Source organism: Vitis riparia, chromosome 14, assembly GCF_004353265.1.
Source record: "Vitis riparia cultivar Riparia Gloire de Montpellier isolate 1030 chromosome 14, EGFV_Vit.rip_1.0, whole genome shotgun sequence".
Lineage (NCBI taxonomy): Eukaryota > Viridiplantae > Streptophyta > Magnoliopsida > Vitales > Vitaceae > Vitis > Vitis riparia.
Window position 1 is genome coordinate 22,473,064 of NC_048444.1, and position 24,895 is coordinate 22,497,958.

General features: G+C 40.7%; 1 protein-coding gene across 1 annotated transcript; it reads left to right on the forward strand.

Annotated features, from left to right (window-relative positions):
• Nucleotides 1-2,864: 2,864 nt before the first annotated feature.
• LOC117930545 (protein HASTY 1-like) lies at nucleotides 2,865-24,607 on the forward strand (the record flags this gene model as incomplete). Its single annotated transcript, XM_034851187.1, is given in 14 exon segments — nucleotides 2,865-2,948; nucleotides 3,044-3,334; nucleotides 4,019-4,103; nucleotides 4,106-4,131; nucleotides 4,288-4,414; nucleotides 4,505-4,674; nucleotides 4,763-4,864; nucleotides 20,101-20,204; nucleotides 20,302-20,596; nucleotides 20,759-21,000; nucleotides 21,852-22,355; nucleotides 22,479-22,773; nucleotides 22,897-23,080; nucleotides 24,095-24,607. Coding segments are annotated over 14 exon segments (2,589 nt in total), but the record flags the coding sequence as incomplete, so codon positions are not given.
• Nucleotides 24,608-24,895: the final 288 nt, after the last annotated feature.

Consider the following 24,895-nt stretch of genomic DNA (forward strand, 5'->3'; position numbering starts at 1 on the left):
ATGAAACCCTAACCCTAACCCTTTTTCCCAAACATGTTTCTACCCATTAAAGAAATTTCCAGAGAAAGAAATACCATTGAATTCCATGTCTTCTCTTCGATGTCAGCCTTGCATTAGCTTCTTTCGGATTCTAGGGTTTTGGCTTCGGGATCCAACACTAGTTACAGGGAGGAATGGTTGACAGGGGTGAAAAGGGTTGGAATTAGGGGTTTTAATATAACAATGATCCTTTTGCCCTCACTTAAAAAAAATGACACTTTTGCCCTTGGTCACGCAGAAAGCACATGCGCCTTTCGTCCAAAAAAAATAATACTATGAGTAAAAAAATGTACATTGCATGTAATTATATAGCTTGAAGGGTACATTGCTTGATTTTAAATTATAGAGAGCAATGTGCAAAACACGGTATAGGTTGGGGGGTAAAGTGTAATAAACTTTTTTTTTTTTCTTCTTGGAGGCTTAACTTTCTTGTAACCTCATTGATTTGGAGATAGAACTTGGAAAGACTTATGTCCTGTCTCTCTGAGGTGCACATGGCATAGTTTGCGCATGATGGGAAATCTTGGTCACTATCTTCTTTAGATTTCTTTTCCAGCATTGTCCAATCTAGTAACTCCTGCTCATTTCTTTCCAACAAAATTCATATGGCAATATAAAGCCCCCATCTAAAGTTAAGGCCTTTGCATGACTAGTAGCCAACAAGAAGGTCAATTCCAATGACTTTCTACAAGCGAGAAGACCTTATAAAGCTTTAGTCTTGACCGTTGTACTGTGTATGAGAAATAGTAAGCCAATTGATCATTCTTTTTTACACTTTCTGATGACTATGGTGTCTGTGCACATATTATTTAGACTAGCCAGACTTGATTGGGTTTCTCCTAGGAGCATAAGTAACATGATGACTATTTCCTTCAATTTCCTTTAAAATTCTCTCAAATTCTTAATTTTTTCAATGATAATAATTTTAATGATAATATAAATAAATAGGAATGGTGATAACAATTTAATGCGTCGAATAAATGGACGCATGTGGGATGACACATTGTGCATTGCAGAATGGAAGACAAGATGGAAGAAAAGAGGGAAGGAAGCACATGCAACTAGAGGTTTTAATTTTGTACACATTTAAAAAAGAAAAAAACAACACATGGACACCTATTATCACAGCTGTTTGTGGAGGCTGCTATCAATTTTTTTTGGGACCATCTTTTAACCACCACATGTCTCCATACGGTATTCATCTTCCTCCGCTTTCCAATTCACATGGAAAGAACACACAAAAACCTCCATGAGCAAATGTCTTTCATGCCAAAACCTACCACAAACACCTCCTTTGATAACATCATTTAAGCATCTATGGAACTTCACCATTTTACCACCTCTAACCCTAATAGCCTTTCCCACTTCAACAGGCTTTGATTTAACCTCAAAAACCCACCTGCTACACCAAGCACCCACACCAAACAGCCCATAGGAAATGCACAATAACCACCATCACCTTATCATCTCCGCACCATGGCACCTCGATCTTCAAACCAGCCACCACACAGCCATACTTCTGTCCATGTTCCTCTACACCCACAGCTGCAGCTAACTCAAAAAAGCACTGCTCCTAAAGGGTGGCAGGTTTGCTTTTGCTCTTTTCTTTTCCTGCTTGCCTTGTGGCCTGATTTGTATACTCCGTGTGTACTCTGTGCGCCATTTTGCGAGCACTTTTAATATATTCTCCTTATTTACCTATAAAAAAAAAAAAACCTTCAATGAAGTCACTATGCTGCCAACATGTGTCCCACCACTGGTGGAGCCAACATATGCCCAGAGGGGGCAAGTGCCTCCCCTGAAAGGCTAAATTCCCACTAAGTTAAAGGGAAAAAAGGCTTAACAACTAAGCCAAATTTACTTCTTTATGTGACATTGCTCCCCCTGAAACCAATTTTTTCTATTTTGCCCCCTTTGCCCCACATCTCTGGCTCTGTCAGTGTGTCCCACCATCTCCATGGCTTGGTCACCTTCACCTACCTCTGCAGCATCTAAGCCTGCCATCCACCTGACCATCTCCACAACAACCGCCTTTACATTACAACTAGCACATGAACCCAGCCTGTAAGCTTCATCTCCCCATCACCACCACAACCGGCCAATGACACTTACAGCACTAAAAAAACTGACCTCTCGTGCAACTACCAACTCCTTGCACGTTGCTTCTCATATCAGCACCTATGGCAATCAAGCCTGGCTATTCAAAAATGTTTCTGCTCAGATTCAATGTTATCAGAATGCTTGCTGTTGTAATACAAGGCTTGTCTGGATGAAAGATGAATCAATGTATTAATAAATATAAAACTATAATATGAAATAATAATAATCATTGTTATGTTTTGACATTGAAGTCACCGCCATGCTTATCAAGATCAAGTTGTGCTGCATTAAATAACTCAAATAAAACTGCCTAGTTTGCCATGCCAACAGAAATTCATGCAAAATATCTCATTTTGTAGATTTTTAATAAAGATCTAAGGTTTCTTATCTTATTATTTTAATTGTTACAAACCTTGATAATGTCACCAGTTTTGAATTAATTCTTAGTGATTTGTTGGGTTTTCCTCTGCCTAATGCTCTGTATCCACATTGAATTTAGACTTCAAGAGCACATATCATTTATATTTTGGGATCCATGTAGCTTGGTCAGTCATAGCTGGGGTTTTTTAATGGATATCACAAACTTGGATTTGTGTTAATCTAGAATTCTTCCTGTTGTTGCTTCATGCAATCACGCGGTATATGCCAAACGGATGGGGTTTCCTTGAAAATTCATTTCTTCCGACCTTATAGTAAAGAAACTGATATATGGAATTGCAGTTTGATGGCTTTTGTACCTTTTTCAGATGCTGGGATACTTCCAACATGTTAAGCTGACACTTCATTACCAATCGCTGCCCTTTTGGCTGGTATTTCTTACAAATAATTTTATGAGATGTTCAATAACAATTGTTATCTATAATCTTGCTTTTTGAACCTAATTCCAGTTTGATTGATGTGGTAGGCATTAATGAGAGATTTAGTGTCCAAGCCAAAGATTGTTGCACCTGCAGCTGGAGATGGTTCAGTTGATAATAATCCAGGCTCTGGTTCTGGACAGGTTGATAATGAAAAGAGAAAGCTTCAAAGTTTTGTTAATGATGATATTTGCGGTACTATGTTGGATGTATGTTTCCAACGCCTGCTCAAAAGAGAGAAGGTTCTTCCTGGAACATCATTTTCTCTAGGGCCATTGGAGTTGTGGAGTGATGATTTTGAGGGCAAAGGAGAGTTCAGCCAGTATCGCTCTAGGCTGGTATGTTTTACATGGTTATCTTTCATGCTAATTATACAGTTAGCTGTCAAAAGCCCCTCAAAAGGTAGATAAGGCTGTATTACTTGTTGACTTGAGCTGTCAAAAGGTCCAAATCGGATGCTTTATATTTAGGAGATAGATATGTTAATGAGTGAATTTGAGTAAGTGTGCATCACTCTAGGCTGGTACATTTTACATGGTTGTATTTCATGCTACTTATACCATTAGCTGTCAAAAGCCCCTCAAGGTGGTGGATAAGCTGTATTACTTGTTGACTTGAGCTGTCAAACATTCAAATTGAATGCGTTAATGCATGAATTTTAGCAAGTGTTTTTATGCTTTCTAATGCTGTTTTATTTATTTATTTTTTATATCAGATCTTACATTTTCTTTAAGAGTTACTATTTCCCATTCTATGAACCATATAATTGACAATTAATAGAAGCAATGTGAAATGTATTAATTTGTTTTCTAACATATTTTGATATGATAAATGTTAAGGAAACATAGGAAAGTAATAGGTAATTCTATGCACGAGTTGACATTTATAGTCAGAAAATCATCTCACATGTTTGCATATAGTATTAGTTTGATAGGATGATGCATGGAGTTCATTATTTGTACTCACTGTTTTTCTTTCCTACCAATGCACTCCTTTCATTTATGCATGAGCTCCTATTGCAGTTGGAGCTGGCCCGCTTTGTTGCTTCAGATAAACCCCTTATAGCTGCTATAAAGGTTTCTGAGAGAATTGCCACAATCATTAAGAGTCTCTGCTTTCACCGATGTCTGCTCAGGTTTGATGACAAACACCTTTTATTGGATTTGTTCATGTGGAGGTTTCAGTCACTACATCTGCGATCTCTGGGACTTCTAAGCATTCCTAATCTGCTTCATGCTTGTTTAGAAATAACATTTTTCTATTGTGCATACTTGTCATTTTAATATTTCAGGACATTGCTGTGATGGAAAGCATGCCAATGGCGTTAGAGAATATTGCAAGTGTGGTTTTTGATGGATCTAATGAATATCTTGGGGGTAGTTCTGAAACTCAACTTGCGCTTTGCAGAATATTTGAAGGTTGTCTGGTGACTTCTTCGTATATTATTAGAGATTTTATGGTTTTCATCTTAGGGCCTGCTCAAAAACTCTGGTTACTGTGAACTGAAGGTTTGCTTCAGCAACTTCTTTCTTTGAAATGGACTGAACCGGCACTTGTGGAAGTACTCGGGCACTATTTAGATGCATTGGGTCTCTTCCTGAAATATTTTCCAGAAGGAGTTGGAAGTGTCATCAATAAACTGTTCGAGCTTCTGACTTCACTTCCTTTTGTTGTTAAGGTTCTTTCTGATATTTTATTTATTGTGATTTTCATTATATGTAAAGAGAACATTCTAAGACATGCAATTTTCAACAATTGTTTTCCAGGACCCTAAAACAAGTAGTGCCCGTTATGCAAGGTTGCAGATCTGTACATCATTTGTTCGGCTTGCCAAATCGGCTGAAAAAAGTCTCCTGCCTCACATGAAGGTGGTTTTACATTTTCTACTAATTGATTTTGCAAATAATAGCACGGACTATTCAAGTAGCATACCCATAAATTGAATGTTATTATTACCAGTGAAAGGATTAGGTGTCTTGCAGGGTATTAGACTTGAGCAGGAGTTGCCTGAGGCCTGTTGGGTCAGGGTGGAACCATAGAATTTGTTGCATGCATACATGATCACATATGAGTTTCTTTTTTGGAAATTAATGTAGATAATTGAGGAATGCATTTAATAATAATCCCTTATTATGCATTTAATAATTGAGGAAGATGAAAGCTGAACCTCTGTGAGGTCTGGTTATTTTATTTTTAAGATTTCCACACTTCCCATTGAGAGCTTTTGCATTCAACCTGCAGGCTCAATTGGAATAAAAACCTATGTGAAAACGTTAATGGAATCATTTTGAAAAGGGCAACTGATTACCTAAGTTCTCCTAGTAAGCACACAATTAATGTTTTTATTATTATTTCTGCTCTCTTGGAATGAAAAACCATTGTGGAAATTTCAGGTAAATGATTTACGGGATCTTTTTGATTGCTTGAGATCCATCTCATGGAGAAGCCATGTGACTACTTGTTGCTATTACTTTTATTATTTTGTTTTTTTCTTTTTGATAGGCAAAAGAGCAATATAGATTAAAGAGCCAAAAAAAGGCTATGCCAAGTACACTGGAAGTATAAAAGTGGGACCAAAGAAAGAAACAAGAAATCCCTCCCCTTATTGGCAACCTAACCAATCGATAAAATTGATCATAGAGGACTCTTGCCCTAGACCCCTTTAGACCATTCTAATAAGTTACACAAGAAAGAGAACTTTAGCTCTTGATCTAAAAGCTCAACATTTTGAAAAGCCCTTCTATTCCTCTCTTTCCGAATAGTCCAAAACAAACAAAGAGTAGCAACATGCTTGTTTCTCCTCTTACCAACGGAGTGGTTGTGCCAACTAGGAAGTGTTGCTCGGACTGAGGTATTCAACACCTACACCACTCCAAACAAGGAGATGACTAATTGCCATAACAAATTTGCCTTTGAAAAATGAAGAAAGATGTGATCGAAAGATTCCGCCTCGCCTTTGCATAGAAAACATCTGTTCACCAATGGAGTTTCCTGGTCATATTTATAGGTGGTTTGCCTGTTGGAACTGCTTGTAGTGAATTCATATACCACAATTCTTTTTCCGAATTTGTTTACTACCATATTATTTGTTGCTGAACATGAGGAGAAAGGTGATAACAATGGAAGCTGTCTGAGTGAGAAAAAACTTGGAGATGTCTGATAGAAGAGGAGGCAGATGCTGATTTGCAGTGGACTCAAAGTCCTTTGAAATTTCTGTGGATGTGTCTGGGGAGAGACTTAAGGGAATCATTGTGGAAAGGAGCAGAGGTTTTACTTCGTGGATCAAGTTTGAGAACTTCAGTTTGTGTTGTTTGTTGGAGAGAGTGGAGGCTTGTTGTAGGGGTGAGCTTGTTCAGAGATTTGTTAGAAGTTGGGAAGATGGAGGTAGGAAGTTTAAATTGGAAAGTCGTGCAAATGAGGTAGGCGGGTTCTTATTGTGCTCTGTGGTTGACTTGGAAGCAAAGAGGTATTGTTTAGTGTTTCCAAAGGGGAAAGGTATTCTGGGAGGTTGGGTCTTGTTGGCTGAAAAACTTCGCTCTCTTGGAGTTTTGACTCGCGATGAGCCTAGGGGAGTTTTCGCTTACTATAGGACAGGGTGTAGGGATTGGGCTTCTGAGGGGAGGGCCAAAAACTCCTATGTTGATGCGGTGAAAACAAGAGAGAAAATTTTAGGGGAAGTAGTGTGGTTACAGCTAGGGGAGAAAGATGTGCTAAGCGGAAGGGAGTTTTTGGACCGGTGCCTGGTTGGGAGATGGAGAAAGTCTCTCGTGTCGGCTCCAGATCTGTCCGCTTTGGGCAGTTGGGGAAGATCTCATTGGAATATTAAAGGAGGGGTGAAGTTTCCTAGGTTGGGGGGCCCTTTCATACCAATCGAGTTTGAGGATAAAGAAGAGGCAAACAAGCTGCTTTTAAGAAGACATCGATGGTTTAAGGAATCGTTTCTGCACTTGGATATGTGGGACCCAAAAATGGGGTGTTCTCAAAATGGCGAGCGGTTTAAGGAAGTTTGGGTGAGAATAGTGGGGTTGCCGCTGCATTTTTGGAGTTGGGAAGTGTTTAGAAAGATTGAGGATTGTTGTGGGGGGGTTTGTTGTGGTGGATGAAGACACTACTGCTTTTAAGGAGCTCCAATGGGCCAGATTATTAGTGAAATTTGAAGGATTAGAGTGGCCAAGCTCCTTGCAGGTGGCAGTTGGATCTTCTTGTTATGCTATCCAACTATGGTGGGAGGTGCAACCATGGGTGTCGGAAGTGGCTTCGGTGATCAGAAATGAGACGGGTAAGGAGCAGGAGGTTAGAGATGATGGAGGAGGTGATTCACGCGCTGATTTCAATGTGGAGAAGGTACAGATGCATGGGTAGCCTGCAAAGGTGGCTATGCCGTGCAAAGTTGGTGAAGGTGGTTGCAGAAAAGATAGGAAGGCTGAGCTCTCGGACCTTGTGTTGGCAAGAGGAGCAGAGGTTGATGTGACCAGAGGAAACCTGCAAACTGTTTGGGAGGAGATTCCAAATATCGAGCCTGTAACCCAAGTTTCTAGTTTGCTGGGCCGGGTAAGGGAGATCGTTATGGAGAGAAGGCCCACCGAGGAGGGCTAAGTTAGTGGAGCTTTAAAAGAACATTTGGAAGTGGGCCGGCCCATGATGGTGCCTTTAAAAGGCCCAGTGGTGGTGGGACGACCCACTAATGAAGTGTTAAATGGGGTTAGGGCACGCGGGGGTCTTCATGACTGTGGAGAACAAGATGGGGAAGTTTTTGGTTCTCATTGGGGTCGTCTCCGCTGGCGCTAAATCTTATAGAGATCACCAACGAAGCTTTGATGGAGGAGGCTTCCAGGTACACAGATTGCTATACTTGCTCTTTGTTTTCTTTGGGGAAACGGGATTTCTCTCCATCTTCTACTCCTTCTGGGCGGGATGGGGTAAGCGTTGCCAATGCTGGGGGATCCGATTAGAGTAGTGGTTCAGAAGCAGTCGGGGGAGCAGTTTTGGGCCCTTTAAGGGTGATTTTGGCGGATGGGAGGGAGGCGGAGATCTCTGATTTGGCGGGTAGGGCTAATGGGGCTTTTGAGGGAGCGATAGAGGGGATTTCAAAAAGGGCTTTCCAAGAGGATGTAGAGGAGAGGGACGAAGAGGGTGAGCCGTGTTGGCATTCCAGTAGCTTGGCTAAGTTTAGCTGTTATCTTGGAATGCCGACGGAGGGTTTCGAAGGGGAGATTTTGTTTTTACTAAAAAGAATGAGAGAGAGGAAACTTCAAAAAGGGAAGTTGAATGGTAGAAAAAGAAAAAATTGGAGTCGTCAAAATTCGAAAGAGAATTGAGAAAATTGGAATGGACAGTGAACTATCTTGGAGGAGGAGGAGGAGAAGGGGGGGTTAGTACTTGCAGGTTTAAATGAAGCTCCGACTGCTCTCTTGGAATGTAAGAGAGGCTAATAATTGTGATAAGAGGTAGGTGATCAAAGCTTTGATAAAGAAGAATAGGGTGGATTTGGTTTGCTTACAGGAAACCAAGATCCAGGAAGTGTCAAGGGGTATTATCCGTAGCTTAGGAGTGAGAAGATTTCTTGAATGGGAGGCTGTGGATTCAAGGGGCGCTACTGGTGGTATAGTGGTGTTTTGGGATAATATGGTGTTGGATTTGGTTGACCTTCAAATAGAAATGTTCTCAATTTCTTGCATTTTTAAGAATTGTGAGGACGGTTTTATGTGGACTTTTACAGGGGTTTATGGCCCAACCATGAGGAGAGACAGAGAGTGTTTCTGGGTGGAGTTGGGGGCCATAAATGGGCTTTGGAATGGGCCGTGGTGTGTTGCTGGGATTTTAATACCATTTTAAGTTCGAAAGAGCACAGCAGAGGAGGGAGCCTGAATTCAAACATGAGAAGGTTCTCAAAAGTTATAGAAGATTTAGAGTTAAAGAATCTGCCTCTGGTTGGGGGTCCTTTTACTTGGAATGGAGGGGTGAATAACAAGTCATTTTCAAGGCTGGATCGGTTCTTGGTTAATGAGGGGTGGGACTGTCGTTTTGGTGATGCGAGGCAGTGTGTCCTACCAAGACCTGTGTCCGACCATTTTTCGATTCTTTTGGACGGAGGGGGTCTGAGAAGAGACCCTTTCCCTTTTAGATTTGAGAATATGTGGCTAAAAGTGGAGGGTTTTAAGGATCTCTTGAAGTCTTGGTGGGAGGGAGACAACTTTAGTGGCTTCTCAAGTTTTATTTTGGCGGAAAAACTAAAGGTTTTGAAGGCTAAGTTGAAGGAGTGGAACAAAGACATCTTTGGTAGGGTTGAATATAGGAAGGATTTGGCTTTGGAGTAGGTGGAGTTTTGGGATGCTAAGGAGAAGATTAGTAGACTGTCCTTGGAAGAGCTGGAAGCTAGAAAAAAAGCGAGGGAAGAATATAAAAAATGGGTTTTACTTGAAGAGATTACGTGGAGGCAAAAATCTAGGGAGTGTGGCTGAAAGAGGGTGATAGAAATACGGGTTTCTTTCACAAGATGGCCAATGCTCACAGAAGAAGGAACAATGTGGTCAAAATTAGGATTAATGGTGTTTGACTTACGGAGGAGAATGGAATTAAGGAAGAGATAGTCAATGCTTTTAGGCCTTTGCTGTCCAATCTGGTGCACTGGTGCCCTTCTGTTTCCGGGATGCAATATGAGACTTTGGAGCATATGGATGCTTGTGCTTTGGAGATGCCTTTCACGGAAGAGGAGGTATTTGATGCACTGTTGGGTTGTAATGGGGATAAAGCTCCGGGGCCAGATGACTTCTCTATGGATTTTTGGTAGTTTGCTTGGGACTTCGTGAAGGTTGATGTGATGAGTTTCTTTAGGGAATTCTATGAAAACGACAAATTTGTTAAAAGCCTAAATGCAACTTTTATGGTTTTAATTCCGAAAAAATTTGGGCCTGAAGATTTAGGGGATTTTAGGCCTATAAGTTTGGTGGGAAGTTTGTACAAGTGGCTGGCCAAGGTTTTAGCTAATAGGCTAAAAAAGGTGGTTGGAAAGGTGGTGGTCTCTAAGGCTTAAGGGGCTTTTGTGGAAGGTAGACAAATCTTAGATGCAGTGTTGATAGCTAATGAAGCCATTGATTCGGCTCTCAAGAATAATGAGAATGACATTTTGTGCAAACTGGACATAGAGAAGGCGTACGGCAATGTAGATTGGTCTTTTCTTCTCACAGTTTTGCAGAAAATGGGTTTTGAGGAGAAATGGATCGGGTGGATCAAGTGGTGCATATCCATTGCAAGTTTCTCTGTGTTGGTTAATGGAACCCCTACGACCTTCTTCCAAAGCTCAAGGGGTTTGAGGCAGGGCGATCCTCTTTCACCTCATCTTTTTGTGATTGCTATGGAGGTCTTTAGTTCTCTTCTTAAAAGGGCTGTGGATGGAGGTTTTTTGTTGGGTTGTAGGGTGAAGGGTAAGAGTGAAGAAGGGGTTCTAATTTCCCATTTGTTGTTTGCTGATGATACTTTGGTGTTCTACAAAGCTTCTCAAGACCATTTGACTTATCTCAGTTGGTAACTTATGTGGTTTGAGGCCGTGTCGGGATTGTGAATAAACTTGGAAAAGTGAACTCATTCCAGTAGGGAGGGTAGAGAATATTGATGATCTTGCTTGGGACTTTGGTTGTAGAGTGGGTAGTCTACCGTTCACTTATTTGGGCATGCCCTTGGGTGCTCCATTTAAGTCAGTAATAGTGTGGGATGGAGTGGAAGAACGTTTCCGTAGAAGGTTGGCCATGTGGAAGAGACAATATTTATCCAAGGGAGGGAGGGCGACTCCAATCCGAAGCACGTTATCGAATTTACTTATCTATCTTATGTCACCGTTGTGCTTACCAAGCTCAGTTAGACGGAGAATAGAGAAAACTCAAAGGGACTTCCTTTGGGGTGGTGGTAATTTGGAGTGAGAGCCTTTTTTTGTAAGATGGGAGTTGGTGTGCTTAAGTAAGAAGAAAGGGGGTTTGGGGGTCAAATGTCTTTCCATTCTCAATAAGGCTCTTCTTGCTAAATGGAATTGGCGTTTTGCAAATGAAAGAGAGCTTTGTGGAATCAAGTGATTAGAGGGAAGTATGGGGAAAATAGAGGGGGTTGGTGCTCTCGGGAAGTGAGAGAGGCACATGGAATGGGGCTGTGGAAAGGAATAAGGATGGATTGGGAGTTGGTGGGCGATAGGATGTTATTCATTATAGGTAATGGGCAGAGGGTGAGATTTTGGAGGGATAGATGGTGCGGGGAGTCCCCTTTGTGTGTGTCTTTCCCTTCCTTATTTGCTTTTACTGTTGACAAGGAAGTGTGGGTGGCAGATTTTTGGGACCTTTTGGCTGAGGGGAGTTGGAATCCCTGTTTTTCAAGAGCCTTCAATGATTGGGAGGTAGAGGAGGCGGAAAGATTTTTGGAGCGGCTACATGGAAAGAGAGTAATTGAAGATGTGGATGATAATATGTCATGGTCTGAAACAAAGAGTGGAAAATTATCGGTCAAGTCTCTACTTTGCCCTAGAAGCGGGTTGTCCGTCTTTGTTTCCTTCTAGCTGCATTTGGAATGTGAATGTGCAGCCCAAGATTAGTTTCTTTGCGTGGGAGGCTACATGGGGCAAAGCCTTAACCTTGGATATGGTCCAAAAAAGAGGACGGGCATTGGCAAATAGATGCTTTATGTGTCTTGAGAAAGAGGAGACCATAGACCGACCATCTTCTCTTACATTGTTCAAAAACAAGGGTTTTATGGGATTTACTATTTACTTTATTTTGGGTGTCTTGGATGTTGCCTTCTTCAGTTAGAGAGACTCTTCAAAGCTGGTATGGTTCTTTTGTGGGCAAAAAGCGCAAGAAGGTGTGGATAGCCGCTCCTCTTCACATTTTTTGGACGGTTTGGAAGGCGAGAAATAGATTGACATTCAAGGATGATGTGTTGTCAATGCAGAGACTGAAATACTCTTTTGTTCTCTCTTTTTGATCTGAGGCTAAGTTGTTTATAGTTGACTACCCTCTAACTATAGTTAATTTTATTGATTGGTTGGGCTCTAATTAAGGTTGTTTTTTGGGTCATCTAGGTTCTTTTTGGCCTTATTGGAGGTGGGTGTATAGCTTGAGTTGCCTTTTTGGCTTATCTTTTTATATATGAAATTTTCTTTACCTATCAAAAAAAAAAAAAAAAAAAAAAAAAAAAAAAAGGAAAAGAAAAGAAAAGAAAACATCTGTTCACCAAAGTTTACCCTTTCCTCTTCAAAATGTCTATAGTTAGAATCCCTTTACACGTTGCTTCCCAAATGAAAAAACTCACTTTTGTTGGAGCCTAAGAATTCCGAACAATCATTGATAAGAAAGGTTTTGAACCCCCTTTGAACCATCCCATCATAGAAAGATTTAACTGAAAACTTGCCACCCATTGTGGCCATCCACATTGCCTCATCATCTACCTCCCTATTTACCGAATGACCTTGTAAACGTAAAAGAAGTGCTTCAACACAACATAACTCCCAGTCTTGGAAATTCCTTATGAAACGAGGGTTCCATAGCCCCCCATTATCAACCTACTCCTAGGCCTCATAGACCTAAACATCCTTTGAGGTGGCTATAGCGAACAAAGACGAGAAAGAAGTCCTCAAAGGGGTGTCCCCACATCAAATGTCCTTCCAAAATCTTATCCTTCTTCCATTGCCCATAAGATAAGAGATCTTTCTTTTAAAAGCATCCCAACCTTTTCTTATAGCCTTCCACAACCTTACGCCATAACCCTCCCTCGCCTCCGAAGATCACTAACCCCCTTTATCTACCCCATACTTTTTAACGATTACTTTCTTCCACAAGGGCTCCTCTTTTGCCATGAACCTCCAACTCCACTTGCCTAAGAGAGCCTTGTTCAAAATAGAAAGATTGCGAATGCCCAACCCTCCTTCCACCTTTGGTTTACAAACTTTGAGCCAACTCACTATGTGGGGCTTATTTTCAAGAGATCCCCCCCCCATAAAAAGTCCCTTTGAAGTTTTTCCAATCTACGACACACCCTTTTTGCAATGACAAAAATGAACATGAAATAAATAAGAAGGCTAGACAAAGTGCTTTGATAAGAGTCAAACGTCCCCCCTTGGACAAGTATTGTCTCTTCCAAGTTGCAAGCTTTCTCTGCATCCTCTCTTCCACCAAGTCCCAAGCTGTCGTCGATTTAAAGGGGGCACCCAAAGGAAGCCCAAGATATTTGGAAGGTAGCTACCCCACCTTACACCTAAGAATATTCACCAACTCCTCCATACTAAAACCCAATGAAGATGCAAAAGTTGGTCCTTAGAAGCTTCACAAAAAATCAATATGTTATCCACAAACAAAAGGTTAGACACCTCTACTCCCTTGTCACCTCTACCTCCCACCTTGAAACCTGAAATAAAACGCCCCTCCTTGGTTTTCTTAAGAAACAAGCTAAGAGCCTCCATAGCTAAAACAAATAAATAAGGAGATAGGGTATCCTTGCCTCAACCCTCTAGGGTTATGAAAGAATCCAGTTGGGTTCCCATTGATCAAAAAAGAAAATTTGGGGGTAGAAATATACCAATTAATCCACCAAATCCACTTATGAGCAAAACCCATCTTATCCAAAACTGCTAATAAGAAGTTCCAATTTACATGATTGTAGGCCTTTTGTATGTCTAGCTTACAAAGAATGCCATCAGAACCACTCTTTAACTTGGAGTCAATGACTTCATTGGCAATAAATAAGGACAGAATAAAAAATTTGTCTCCTTTGGACAAAAGCATTCTGAGAAGAAGAGATTACTTTTCCCACCACTTCTTTGAGTCTATTTGCTAGAACCTTGGCCAATAATTTGTACAAACTCCCAACTATGCTAATAGGCCTAAAATCCTTGAGGTCATCTGCCCCTTCTCCCCCTTTTTTGGGATTAAGACCAAGAAAGTAGTATTCAAGCTCCTTTCAAAATGCCCAAGATCATAAAATTCCTCAAAGAAGCCCAACACCTCACTCTAGACAAAGTCCCAACAACAATGCCAAATAACCATGGTAAACCCCTCAGGACCGGGGCTTTGTCCCCTTTCAAAGCTGATAGGACTGAGAAGATTTCCTCCTCAGAGAAAGGAGACTCCAAACACCTAGCCTCCTCCTGAGTCAAGGATTCAAATGACAGCCCATTAATGCTAGGTTTCCAGTTGCCGTTTTCAGTGAATGGATGTTGATAAGCATTAGACACTCATTTTCAGTGAATAGTTGCTATTTTGTTATTTTAAGATTTCTGACTATTTGCAATAAACCTGTGATATTTCCTACCGAAAGGGAAAAGGGTAAATGGACATTGGTTTTCCTTTTTTTTTTAATCAAAAGACATTGGTTAACCGTGATTGTGGATCATTTGATTTCACCATCATTAAAGAGGTTGAAGCTTTTAACTAAACACGATATTCTCCTTGATTAACATGAGTGATGGGCACATGCTTCTCAACCAAGTTTGATTCTTGAGAAAGCATATAGAGTATGGACTGAAGTTCCAGTCTATCAAAATAGAATTGCATTTCCTGCCAGGGCTTAAACTTTCGAGTGCCATCCTGTTTCATTGTGTTGTTGCTCTGTCCCTCTGCAAAACAAATTAGTTGGCCTCCTGATCAATGTTGCAGCTTCTTTGATGCCTTGGACCTTGTTCCACAGTGCAGTAACTTGCTTTAATTTTAATTTCATTATAACAAAAGGTCGGTCTGAATAGGCTTTTGGAGCTTGATAGGCTGTCAATAGTTCAGAACGAAGGTTAATGCACCTCTGGAAACTGCACAATGCTTGTGAATATTTGACTACAAAAATTTTTTAGCGAATAATTAAATTTCCTCAGTTTATGGATGTTTGACTACAATTTGTCTTTACTGAATACTTAAAGTACCTCAAACACTTGACACTTAATTCTGAAAGTTACCATACACAATGCCCTATTGGAAAAAAGAAATTTGTCTATTTCTTCAAGATGGTATTTGTTTCTGTTGAGAGAGAGAGGAAGAAGAAAGACCTTGATTCTCATTAATGTGAATGATCTACTTACAATTGAGAAATATATATATATACAAGGCTAAGAGTCCTAACTACCATACATGTGTCCTACCATATATGTGTCCTATATTAACAAGGAAAGGTTATACACTATAAATACATCATATTCAACACTCCCCCTCAAGCTGGAGCATATACGTCATATGCACCAAGCTTGTTACAAATATATTTAATCCTAGGACCTCTGAGAGATTTAGTGAAGATGTCAGCTAGTTGATCATTTGAATTAACAAAACTTGTAGCAACACATCCTGATGCGATCTTCTCTCTAATGAAATGACAGTCAACTTCAATATGTTTGGTCCTTTCATGAAAGACTGGATTGGATGCAATATGTAATGCGGCCTGGTTATCACATATGAGTTTCATCTGTTCATCCTTTCCAAATCTCAACTCTCGAAGAAGATGTCTCAACCATATGAGTTCACATGTTGCCAAAGCCATAGCTCGATACTCGGCTTCAGCGCTAGATCTGGCCACTACATCTTGTTTCTTACTCTTCCAAGATATTAGATTACCTCCAATAAAAACACAGTACCCTGAAGTGGAACGTCTATCTGTGGGTGAGCCAGCCCAATCTGCATCTGTGTAACCAACAACCTGAGTATGACCTCTGTTCTCGTACAACACACCTTGGCCTGGTGTACTTTTGATATATCGAAGAATGCGGATTACAGCATCCCAATGGCTATCACATGGTGACTGTAGGAATTGACTAACAACACTCACAGGAAAAGAAATGTCTGGACGAGTAATGGTGAGATAGTTCAATTTACCTACAAGCCGTCGATATCTCCCGGGGTCTCCTAAAGGCTCCCCCTGTCCTGGTACAAGTTTGACATTCGGATCCATAGGTGTGTCTACCGGTTTACAGTCTAACATACCGGTTTCTTCCAAAATGTCTAAAGCATACTTCCTTTGGGAAAGGACCACAGCAGAACTGGATTGAGCTATCTCAATTCCCAAGAAATACTTGAGTTTCCCCAAGTCTTTGGTCTGAAAGTGGGTAAAAAGGTGTTGCTTTAGTTTCTGAATACCATCCTGATCACTGCCTGTAATGACGATGTCGTCCACATAAACAACCAGATAAATACACTGCCCCAAAGAGTTATGATGATAGAAAACTGAATGGTCTGCTGTACTGCGAAGCATGCCAAACTCTTGAACAACAGAACTAAAACGGCCAAACCATGCTCGAGGAGATTGTTTCAAGCCATATAGAGAACGGCGTAACCTGCATACTAAACCAGACTCCCCCTGAGCAACAAAACCAGGAGGTTGCTCCATATAAACCTCCTCGGCAAGATCACCATGAAGGAAGGCATTTTTAATATCCAATTGATAAAGAGGCCAAGAACACATGGCAGCCATAGAGAGAAGCAGACGGACAGAAGCAATCTTGGCAACAGGAGAGAATGTGTCACCATAATCAGAACCATAAACCTGAGTATAGCCTTTAGCAACTAAGCGGGCCTTAAGGCGATCAACCTGACCATCAGGACCAACCTTAATTGCGTAGACCCAACGACAGCCAACGGTAGATTTACCCGAGGGTAAAACAACAAGGTCCCAAGTGCCATTAGAGTGCAGAGCAGCCATTTCATCCACCATTGCCTGTCGCCAGCCTGGATGGGAAAGAGCTTCATGGGTGCTCTTTGGAAGAGAAACAGAGGATATAGCAGAAACAAAAGCAGAATAGGGTGAAGATAATCGATGATAACTCAAAAAATTGTAAATAGGATGAGGATTACGAGTAGAGCGAGTACCTTTCCGAACAGCAATGGGTAAGTCATTAGGAGAAGGCAGAACCGGGGTAGGTGAAGCCGAAGGGATAGGAAGTGAGTCAGCAGGAGCCTCAGCAAAAGGGAGAGGAGCAACAACACGAGGGCGACGATGATAAACCTGAAGTGGTCGAGGAGGCATAGCATCAGGTGGGGAGACAATGGGAATAGGCAAGACTTCAGAAACAGGAAGAGACTCAGAAGTGGTGGAAAAGAATGGTGAGTCCTCAAAGAAGGTGACATCAGCGGAGATAAAGTATCGATGAGTCTCAAGGGAATAACAACGATAACCCTTCTGAAGTCTGGAGTATCCCAAGAAGAGACACTTCATGGCTTTGGCGGAAAGCTTGTCCTGTCCAGGAGTGAGAATATGAACAAAGCAAGTACAACCAAAGACACGAGGAGGAAGGAAATAAAGTGGTTGGTCAGGGAAGAGAAGGGAGTGAGGAATCTGATCATGTAAGACAGAAGAGGGCATACGATTAATCAAATAACAAGCGGTAAGAACAGCGTCCCCCCAAAAACGAAAAGGAACATTACTATGGAGGAGGAGAGTACGAGCTGTCTCAACAAGATGTCGATTCTTGCGTTCAGCTACCCCATTTTGTTGAGGAGTATGAGCACAAGAAGACTGATGAAGAATCCCATGATGGGACATAAACGAAGTAAATGGTGCTGAAAAATATTCCCTGGCATTGTCACTGCGTAACACACGAATAGAAATATTGAACTGGGTTTGGATTTCAGCATAAAATTTCTGGAAAATAGAGAATAACTCAGCTCGATTTTTCATTAAAAATAACCAAGTACATCGAGAATAGTCATCAATGAAAGTGACAAAATACTGAAATCCTAAAGTAGACGCAGTCCGACAAGGACCCCAAACATCAGTGTGGACAAGCTCAAAAGGAGACTTTGCCCGATTATTCAAACGCTTTGGGAACGAGACACGAGTATGTTTCCCAAGCTGACATGACTCACACGGAAGCGACGATAAAGTGGAAAAACGAGGGACCATCTTCTGGAACTTGGAGAGACTAGGGTGGCCCAGACGATTGTGAATGAGGAGAGGAGCATCAGTGGAAATGCAAACTGCAGGAGATGAATCCGAGGTGAGGTGATAGAGGCCTTGAGACTCACGTCCTATGCCAATCGTCTTCCCCGTACTCCGGTCCTGCAAGGTCACAAATTTATCAGAAAAGGTAATAGAGCAATTAAGAGTACGAGTGATTTTACTGATGGAAATAAGATTAAAAGGACATTCAGGAGTATAAAGGACAGAAGTGAGAGGTAGAGAAGGTAGAGGAAGGGCCAAACCAATACCTTTAGCCACAGTTTGAGAACCATTAGCTAAGGTAACAGTAGGTAAAGCAGAGGTAGTAGTAATAGAGGAGAAAAGATCCTTATTACCAGATAAGTGATCAGAAGCTCCAGAATCTAGAATCCAGGGTCCAAGAGAAGATGTGTGGGTAAGGCAGGCAGAGGCATTACCAGGCTGGGCAACAGAGGCAACAGAAGCCTGAGATGCGGAAGAGCTCGGAGGCTGAGGCAGCGGAGAATCAGAGGACTGGGCCACATGGGCAGTGCGAGGAGGTCTTCCATGTAACTGATAGCAACGATCGCGAGTGTGGCCAAGTTTATTGCAATAGGTGCAATGAGGACGTTGACCTCTACCTCGGGTACCACTGCGGCCTCCTCGAGAGCTAGTTTGAGAAACTAACACAGAAGAATCTGAAGTGCTATCAGATGGCAAAGTCTGAGTGGAGGAGATACGGAGGAGGCGAGCAAACACATCATCCAAGGACGGAACTGATGAACTACCAAGAATCTGATCGCGGACAGGCTCAAGATCCGGACGGAGGCCAATAAGAGTAAGAACCATGAAGAACTGGTCAAGCTGTGTTTGTTGAGCCCCAACATCAGGAGTAAGAGGCATCACAGTCAAGAACTCCTCCTTAAGAGAGGCAATCTGGCCAATATAAGTAGATAGATCCAAGTCCTGTTGGCTGAGATGGACAATAGCAGAAGCCACCTTATAAAGACGCTGGATATCATTCGTATATAATCCTTTGGCCTGAGTCCAAAATTTAAAACAAGTTTTGTAGGCCCGAAGATGAAGAAGAATCTTGGGATCAACCGATTGCCATAATACACTACATAACTGTGCATCTATCTTCCTCCACTGTACACGGTCAACCTCAGGGATATCTGCCTCCTGTGTAATCAAGTGATCCTCATATCCTTGACCCATAAACCAAAGTTCAACAGAGGCAGACCAGGAAAGATAATTGTCATTGCCAACCAATTTCTCCGAAGTAATCATAGGAGATCCAGATATAACAGCGGAAAAAATGGAATTTTTAGTAGTCATATCTACTTATCTGGAGAATGAAGTATGTTTGGATTGAAGAGAGCCCTAATACGGCTTCAGATTGCGGCGTGGCACCACCGAAAAAGGGAGAAGAACACTTCCCAAGGCACGTGCAGGGATTGGAGTGGAGAAAAAGTAGTCGGACCTTCGCCGGAAAGACTGTTTGGAGGGCCGACGGAGACAAAAATCCCCAAAAGAGGTACGTGCAGGGCTCGGATGGGAGAACCAGGGAGGTAGGGAGGCTGGTCGGCGTCAGGCGAAGCTGGAGGAGGAGGCGCGTCGCCGGAGCAGTCCTCACGCGCCCTCACGCGCCGGCGCGTGAGATGCAGCCGCCGGCCTGAAAGCTGCGCGTGGACGGCGCGTGGAGGCTCTTTTGGTGCCGGTGCCTTCACAAAAGGTGGAGATCTCCTCCAGGCGCTCCTTCTGGTATGGTCGGTGTCGGAAAAAGACGTCGCCGGAAAAGTTCGCCGGCGGTGAGTGGTTTCTGTCGACGATCCGAATGACCGGAAAGTATTGGGAGATGGGGAAGGTGACCGGAATGAAACACGGTTACCGGAAGGTTTCCCGGAGTTGATGACACGGGAAACAGGAAAGAATTAGGTTTTCTTCCCTGGCTCTGATACCATGTTGAGAGAGAGAGGAAGAAGAAAGACCTTGATTCTCATTAATGTGAATGATCTACTTACAATTGAGAAATATATATATATACAAGGCTAAGAGTCCTAACTACCATACATGTGTCCTACCATATATGTGTCCTATATTAACAAGGAAAGGTTATACACTATAAATACATCATATTCAACAGTTTCTATACGCAATGCCCCCTTGGAAAAATAAAATTGTTTGTTTCTTCAAGATGGTATTCTGTTTCTATACATTCTCAATAGTTGTTTTATAGGGGATAGCTGACACCATGGATTATCTGCAAAGAGAAGGCTGTTTGCTTCGTGCAGAGCATAATATTCTTGGTGAAGCGTTTCTTGTCATGGCTTCTGTTGCTGGGTATTTGCTTGCTTATTGCTGGCTGAATTTGGTTGTACATATGCTTGATGTATAATATCTTTAGCGCATTTTTGCAACTTCCTTGATAATTTTGCAGGGTTCAACAGCAGCAAGAAGTTTTGGCGTGGTTACTTGAACCTTTGAGCAAACAGTGGATACAGGTAGAATGGCAACAAACTTATTTATCTGACCCAACAGGTCTTATTCGCCTGTGTTCTGAGACATCATTTATGTGGTCAATTTTCCACACTGTGACATTCTTTGAGAGGGCACTTAAGAGGAGTGGGATTAGAAAAGGCAGTTTGAATTCACAGAACAGTTCAACAGCAAGTTCTACTCCTTTGCATCCGATGTCTTCTCATCTCTCATGGATGCTACCTCCTCTTCTGAAGGTAAGAATCTTGAGAACCTTGAACCTTCCATATTGAACTTCCTCATTCATATGGGTAAAAATTTCACCCTGAAAAAGGTGCCTCAAGAGGAAGCATGTGAGGATGTTTTTTGTGCAAGTACGACATTGTAATTTAATGCAAATTGTCCTTGTTCATCTGCAGCTGCTTCGTGCTATACATTCTCTTTGGTCTCCTCCTGTAAGTCAATCATTACCTGGGGAGATAAAAGCTGCAATGATCATGAGTGAGGTTGAACGAACTAGTCTTCTTGGGGAAGTGAACCCTAAATTGTCAAAGAGTGTAGCAGGTTTTATTGATGGATCTCAGATTGACACGAATAAGGAGTATGCAGAATCACATGAAACTGACATACGAAATTGGTTGAAAGGCATCAGAGATAGTGGGTATGTATAAGTTATTTTTGATGTGGTGATTTGATGATTGAATCTTTTATATACTTTAATGATGTTTGTGCTGTTGTGAAACCTTTCAATGTTCAATTGACAATTGTTGAAGACTCTGAAGATGCTATTAACGAATATCCTTGAGGTTTTTATGAAGTATCTCTGAACTTTTGCAAAAGAGTTTGCATTACTTCTACACAATCAAGATCAATTTTGACTTCATTTATAAATTTCCTGTACTTAAAATCAGATTCTTCCTCTACAAATGTTATGTACTGTACAATCATACAGTGACAGTGTTTGAACGCCATTATGGTTAGAATGGTTTTAGTTATTGGTTTCAATTGTTTATTGTGGGAATACAAATGGATTCATCAGCAAGGAAACATTGTCTGTTCCACCGCTCAAGAATAATAAATAGTTTTCAAGGTTTGACAGATTAAGTCATTCAAGATGGGCTTTTTCCCTTTTTTCTTTCTTGCTTTTTTTTTTGGGTGGTGGGGGTGGAAGATGTGCTCGAATTTTTTTAATAATTGAGTTTCTTGTCAAAAGAATATAAGAGATTGACAAGCGGTTAATTTTTCCCATTATTTTTTTTTTCCCTTTTTTGAGAAAACCATTATCATTTGACCTTTTAACGTATATTATTCTAACTTTACAAAATATAGAAATGTTCTTCATTACCTTCACCAATACGTGATTGAGGAATAATATAGGATGCTTAATTTATGAGGATGGAAAAATATAATGGCCTTTCTTCTATAACAATGGACCAGTCAAGCATGTTTTCTATTTGTATTATTTGTTATTCTGGTTCATTGAAGGGTGCTGATGCATCTCTGTGGCTCTAGGTATAATGTATTGGGCTTGTCAACGACCATTGGTGATTCCTTCTTCAAATGCTTGGATATTAGTTCTCTTGCTATAGCACTAATGGAGAATATACAATCAATGGAGTTCAGGCATATAAGGCAGCTCATCCATTCAGTTTTGATTCCTTTGGTTAAATTTTGCCCTTCGGATTTGTGGGAGGAGTGGCTGGAAAAGCTCCTTCATCCATTATTTATTCATTCTCAGCAAGCTCTTAGCTGCTCATGGTCTTGTCTTCTACGTGAAGGGAGAGCCAGGGTTCCAGATGTACATGCCATACTTGCTGGATCAGACTTAAAAGTGGAAGTAATGGAGGAAAAGCTACTTCGTGATTTAACTCGTGAGATATGTGCACTTCTCTCAGTTTTAGCTTCACCAGGACTGAATACTGGGCTTCCTTCTTTAGAACAGTCTGGGCATGTCAGCCGTGGGGACATGTCTTCCCTCAAGGATTTGGATGCATTTGCATCAACCTCTATGGTTGGGTATGTCTATAGCACATTTTTTCTTATGATTTACTGTTTACAGTGATTATGAGACTAGTTTGTGTCTGGTTTTTTCGTCATGCTGTAGATGTAAGTTTTCTTGAAATTGTGGTTCATTTGCAGTTTCCTTTTGAAGCATAAGGGTCTGGCTCTTCCACTATCGCAGATAAGTTTAGAAGCTTTTACATGGACGGATGGTGAAGCTGTGACTAAAGTTTCTTCCTTTTGTGGAGTTGTGGTTCTTCTAGCTATTTCAAGTTCCAATGTAGAACTTCGGGAATTTGTCGCTAAAGATTTATTTTATGCAATTATCCAAGGTTTGGCCCTTGAGTCAAATGCTTTTGTCAGTGCCGATTTGGTTGGTCTCTGTCGTGAGATCTTTGTGTATCTTTCGGATAGAGACCCATCTCCACGGCAGGTTAGTTGTAGTCCGTCAATGTTAAAATGTGTTTGCTTAAAGTGTTTACAAGTGGAATGCACTTTGATTAGATGAACGTAACACAAAGTTATCAATGATTGATGTGTTGCTCAATGCTCACAGGTTTTGCTGTCTCTCCCTTGCATTACACCCTATGATTTGCTTGCTTTTGAAGAAGCTTTGGCAAAGACATCTAGCCCTAAGGAGCAAAAACAGCATATGAAAAGCTTGCTTCTATTAGCCACAGGAAACAAGTTAAAAGCACTTGCTGCTCAGAAAAGCATGAATGTGATTACAAATGTTTCAAGTAAGCTCACTTGGATATCTATAATTTTCTTTTTCATCATAATTTTAGGCTATGTTTGGCTCCTAGAAAGTATTAAGGAAAGGAAAAAATTGTTAAGAAAAATTATTTTCTTATATTTGAATATCATGAAAAAAGACAAGGAGAAAAGTATAAAGGAAAGAGGAGGAGAAATGCTAAAAGATTTTCCAGTTCATTTTTCTTAAAAAAGGGTAGAGAATGCTTGAGAGAACTGAATTCCTCATCAGTTTAATTTTCTATACTTCTACTTTTCCATGGACAATCAAATAGGAGAAAATTTTATAAATTTTTCTTACCTTTTCCTTTCCTCATATTTTTTCCTTTTTATATTCTTTTTCTTAAACTTTATGGGAATCAAACAAAGCCTAAAGGTGATCAAGTTTCTGCCTTTATATGGTCTTTCTTCCCCTTCTAGCAAGTGGGCTTTGGTTATCCAGTGGTGGTTGTGATGTTGTAGTTATTGTTGAATAGAATCTGCTGTTACTGTTGATTGATTATTTTGTTGGAAAAGAATTCATTAATCTTGACCTTAATTCTATGATTATTGGGCCTTTTTTCCCCCATAAACTATAAGAAGAGCAAGAAAATTCCTCTTCCTTCAAATCTGAATTTTAATCTAAGGACAACTGGGTGCTGTTGAGTATTCGATTTCAGCACTGTCAGAAAAGTTTCAGCTTGTCTTGATTGAAGTGTTAAACCATGAGAACAAAGCATAGGGAAGGGTTTCTTCCTATTCAAAATAAGCAATCCTAATTGTGAATATACAGTAACTGAAATGGTCTGGAAGCATTTGAATTTATTTATTCAGCACTGATCCTTTTATCACGAATAGCTATTGTTCCCATTTCTTCTTTCCCTAATCTGGGTCAAAAACTATTGCTTAAAATTCATAAGCATTTAGCTGTTTTAGAATCATGCATGGTTTCTACAAGTTTAATTTTCAAATAGCCATTCAAATAAATGTGCTTACTAGTCTCTTGTCCTTGAAACTTTCAGCAAGGCCTCGCAGTATGGTTAATGCTTCAGAACCCAGGGTTGAAGAAGGGGATTCTGTGGGATTAGCAGCCATTTTGTAAGATCTATAGTAGTGATCATCATAGAGTTCCTGTACAGAGTAAACTCAAAAGAAGAATCAAATCTTATCTCAGAAATACAGTGAAGGAGACCGCGTTTTACCCTGACCAGTGAGGACATAGAAGGTTGAATAGAAGTTACTCATCTAAAACTCCATTATTCCTTGCCTCTCCCTTGTAAATTAGGTTGGTTATATTTTTACAGTTTGGATTTTTATATTTATTTCATTCTGTTATGCAAATTAAAATAGACTCTTGATCCTGTTCTAAATTAACTAGTCAGTTCCAAAAACAGAAGCTGGCAACTGTTTTCTAGGAGTTGAAATAGATTTCTCTCATTTTAAATATTTCCCATATTTTATAGTAGTCCATTGGATGATGTTAGGCTATATATGCTCGAGGCAATGGCAGGCATTAAGCTCATTATTTGCTTTTACTTCAAAATCTAGTATGTTGTGATGAGATTTACCTTGGACTTGGGTTTTACCTTGTACTATTATGAATATTTTTAAATTCATAGTTCCATTTTTGGAATGACTAAAAGCTTGCCTAGGGCAAACCATGCCTACCCCCAAATAGGTAGCTTTCATGTGCACTTTAATATGAAGATTTGCATCCTTTTGACCCTAAAAAAGGTCTTTCTTTTTCAAGGAAAGTTAACATAGACATCTTAAGGTCCTGTTTGAGGTAACTTTCTGTTTTTAGCTTTAGCAGGGAGTATTTC